This window comes from Loa loa, assembly GCF_000183805.2.
Source record: "Loa loa unplaced genomic scaffold supercont3.1092, whole genome shotgun sequence".
NCBI lineage: Eukaryota > Metazoa > Nematoda > Chromadorea > Rhabditida > Onchocercidae > Loa > Loa loa.
The window spans coordinates 76-1441 of record NW_018109272.1 but is presented as its reverse complement, the minus strand read 5'-3'; the positions used below and the strand labels follow the sequence as shown (position 1 = coordinate 1441).

The window sequence follows — 1366 nt, the reverse complement described above, 5'->3', positions numbered from 1 at the left end:
ATGAGGCTTTCGTCGGGGATTAAAAGTATATTCATCAACTATCGAGTTAGAGATAGGAAATTTGAATGTAAGAGAAAAAAATATGGGAAATACTGCTCATCGTGCAGATCAAAAGCTGCTTGAACCTTTGGTCGTTTAATTCAATTCAATGTGATATAAAAAGGCTTCTATTCAAACATTTCTACCATTTTAAAATTTTGTATTTTACTTTGTTCTTCGTCATGTCGATAACACAAATCATTGGGTTCAGTCTTCTGGTTTGCATCACTTTGGCCTGTAATGAAACTTTCTCCCTACTTGACCTTGACACAAATGTTATTACTACATATGTTCGTTATCCTGGCTACGAACAAAATGTCATTCTGAACAATTATTATCAGCCTACTACTCTTCTCCCAAACAACGTTTATAACCCAAGTGAATTATTTAAATCAAGTGATAGCAATGAAAACATTGACTATGACTTCTTTCAAAAATACATTGACAACTTCAATTTGTCACACTTTAATCCGGACCCCAGTGAATATAATATTGATGGAGAAGAAGGTAACATTAAAACTGAATTTTTTGCTTCCAATATATATGAGAAAAAGTAAATTGATTCTAGTAATTGAAATGAAATGCGATGTGATATGTTTATTTTATGGCATTGATATTTTATGATCAGTTTTCAAATTACATTAATTAATTAGCAAATACTGGTAGTATACGAGGAGTTTTTCAGAAGAGCAAAGTCATAAACGTCCTCATGACGGATGTGATGCGAGCTTTGACAATCGCGATGAATATAGAAAACGCAAGAAAACGCCCGACCAACCATTTATTTGCAAACGCAAACGACCCGATTGTGGGCTAACGTCCAATCATTCATCGTTTCCTTCTCGCAATAAAACACGCCAACCTAAACTTCAATGCGAAAACTGCAAGGAATTTTTCTGCCACAAGGGCTATTTGAAAACACACATGAAGCGATGCTTAATAACTTCTCGTTAGTTTCGCAAATTTAGCAAAATTTCAAGCACGTTTTTCTATCTGGAATAGCAAAATGCACCTAAAAAATGTGCTGCAGAACATCCGCGACCATGGAGGAGCAATGCAAAATTCAATAAATATTGCAATGCAGAAAATGAAGCCAAACTGCGGCAAAGTGTCCATTTCTTTGGCGCAGTGAGGCAGCATTTAGAAAATATTCGTTGTAGACCTAACTGCAACACATTCACAGTTCGGGCATATTTTGAGAAATATGTGTAAGCATCAGAAGTTGTGCGGCATTTTCAGCGCTATTCTCACAACAGAGCCAATTTATAGTCTCGTTTTAACATTGTTTTTTGATCTGTTTTGTAGTCATTCTCTTTATATCCTATGT

At 35.2% G+C, this 1366-nt stretch overlaps 1 protein-coding gene across 1 annotated transcript; it reads left to right on the top strand.

Annotated features, from left to right (window-relative positions):
• Positions 1–221: 221 nt before the first annotated feature.
• LOAG_19054 (zinc finger protein) lies at positions 222–1129 on the top strand (the record flags this gene model as incomplete). Its single annotated transcript, XM_020451710.1, has 2 exons — positions 222–546; positions 725–1129. The coding sequence occupies 2 exons, from the start codon at positions 222–224 to the stop codon at positions 991–993; spliced, it is 594 nt and encodes a 197-aa protein (XP_020304488.1). The 3' UTR covers positions 994–1129.
• Positions 1130–1366: the final 237 nt, after the last annotated feature.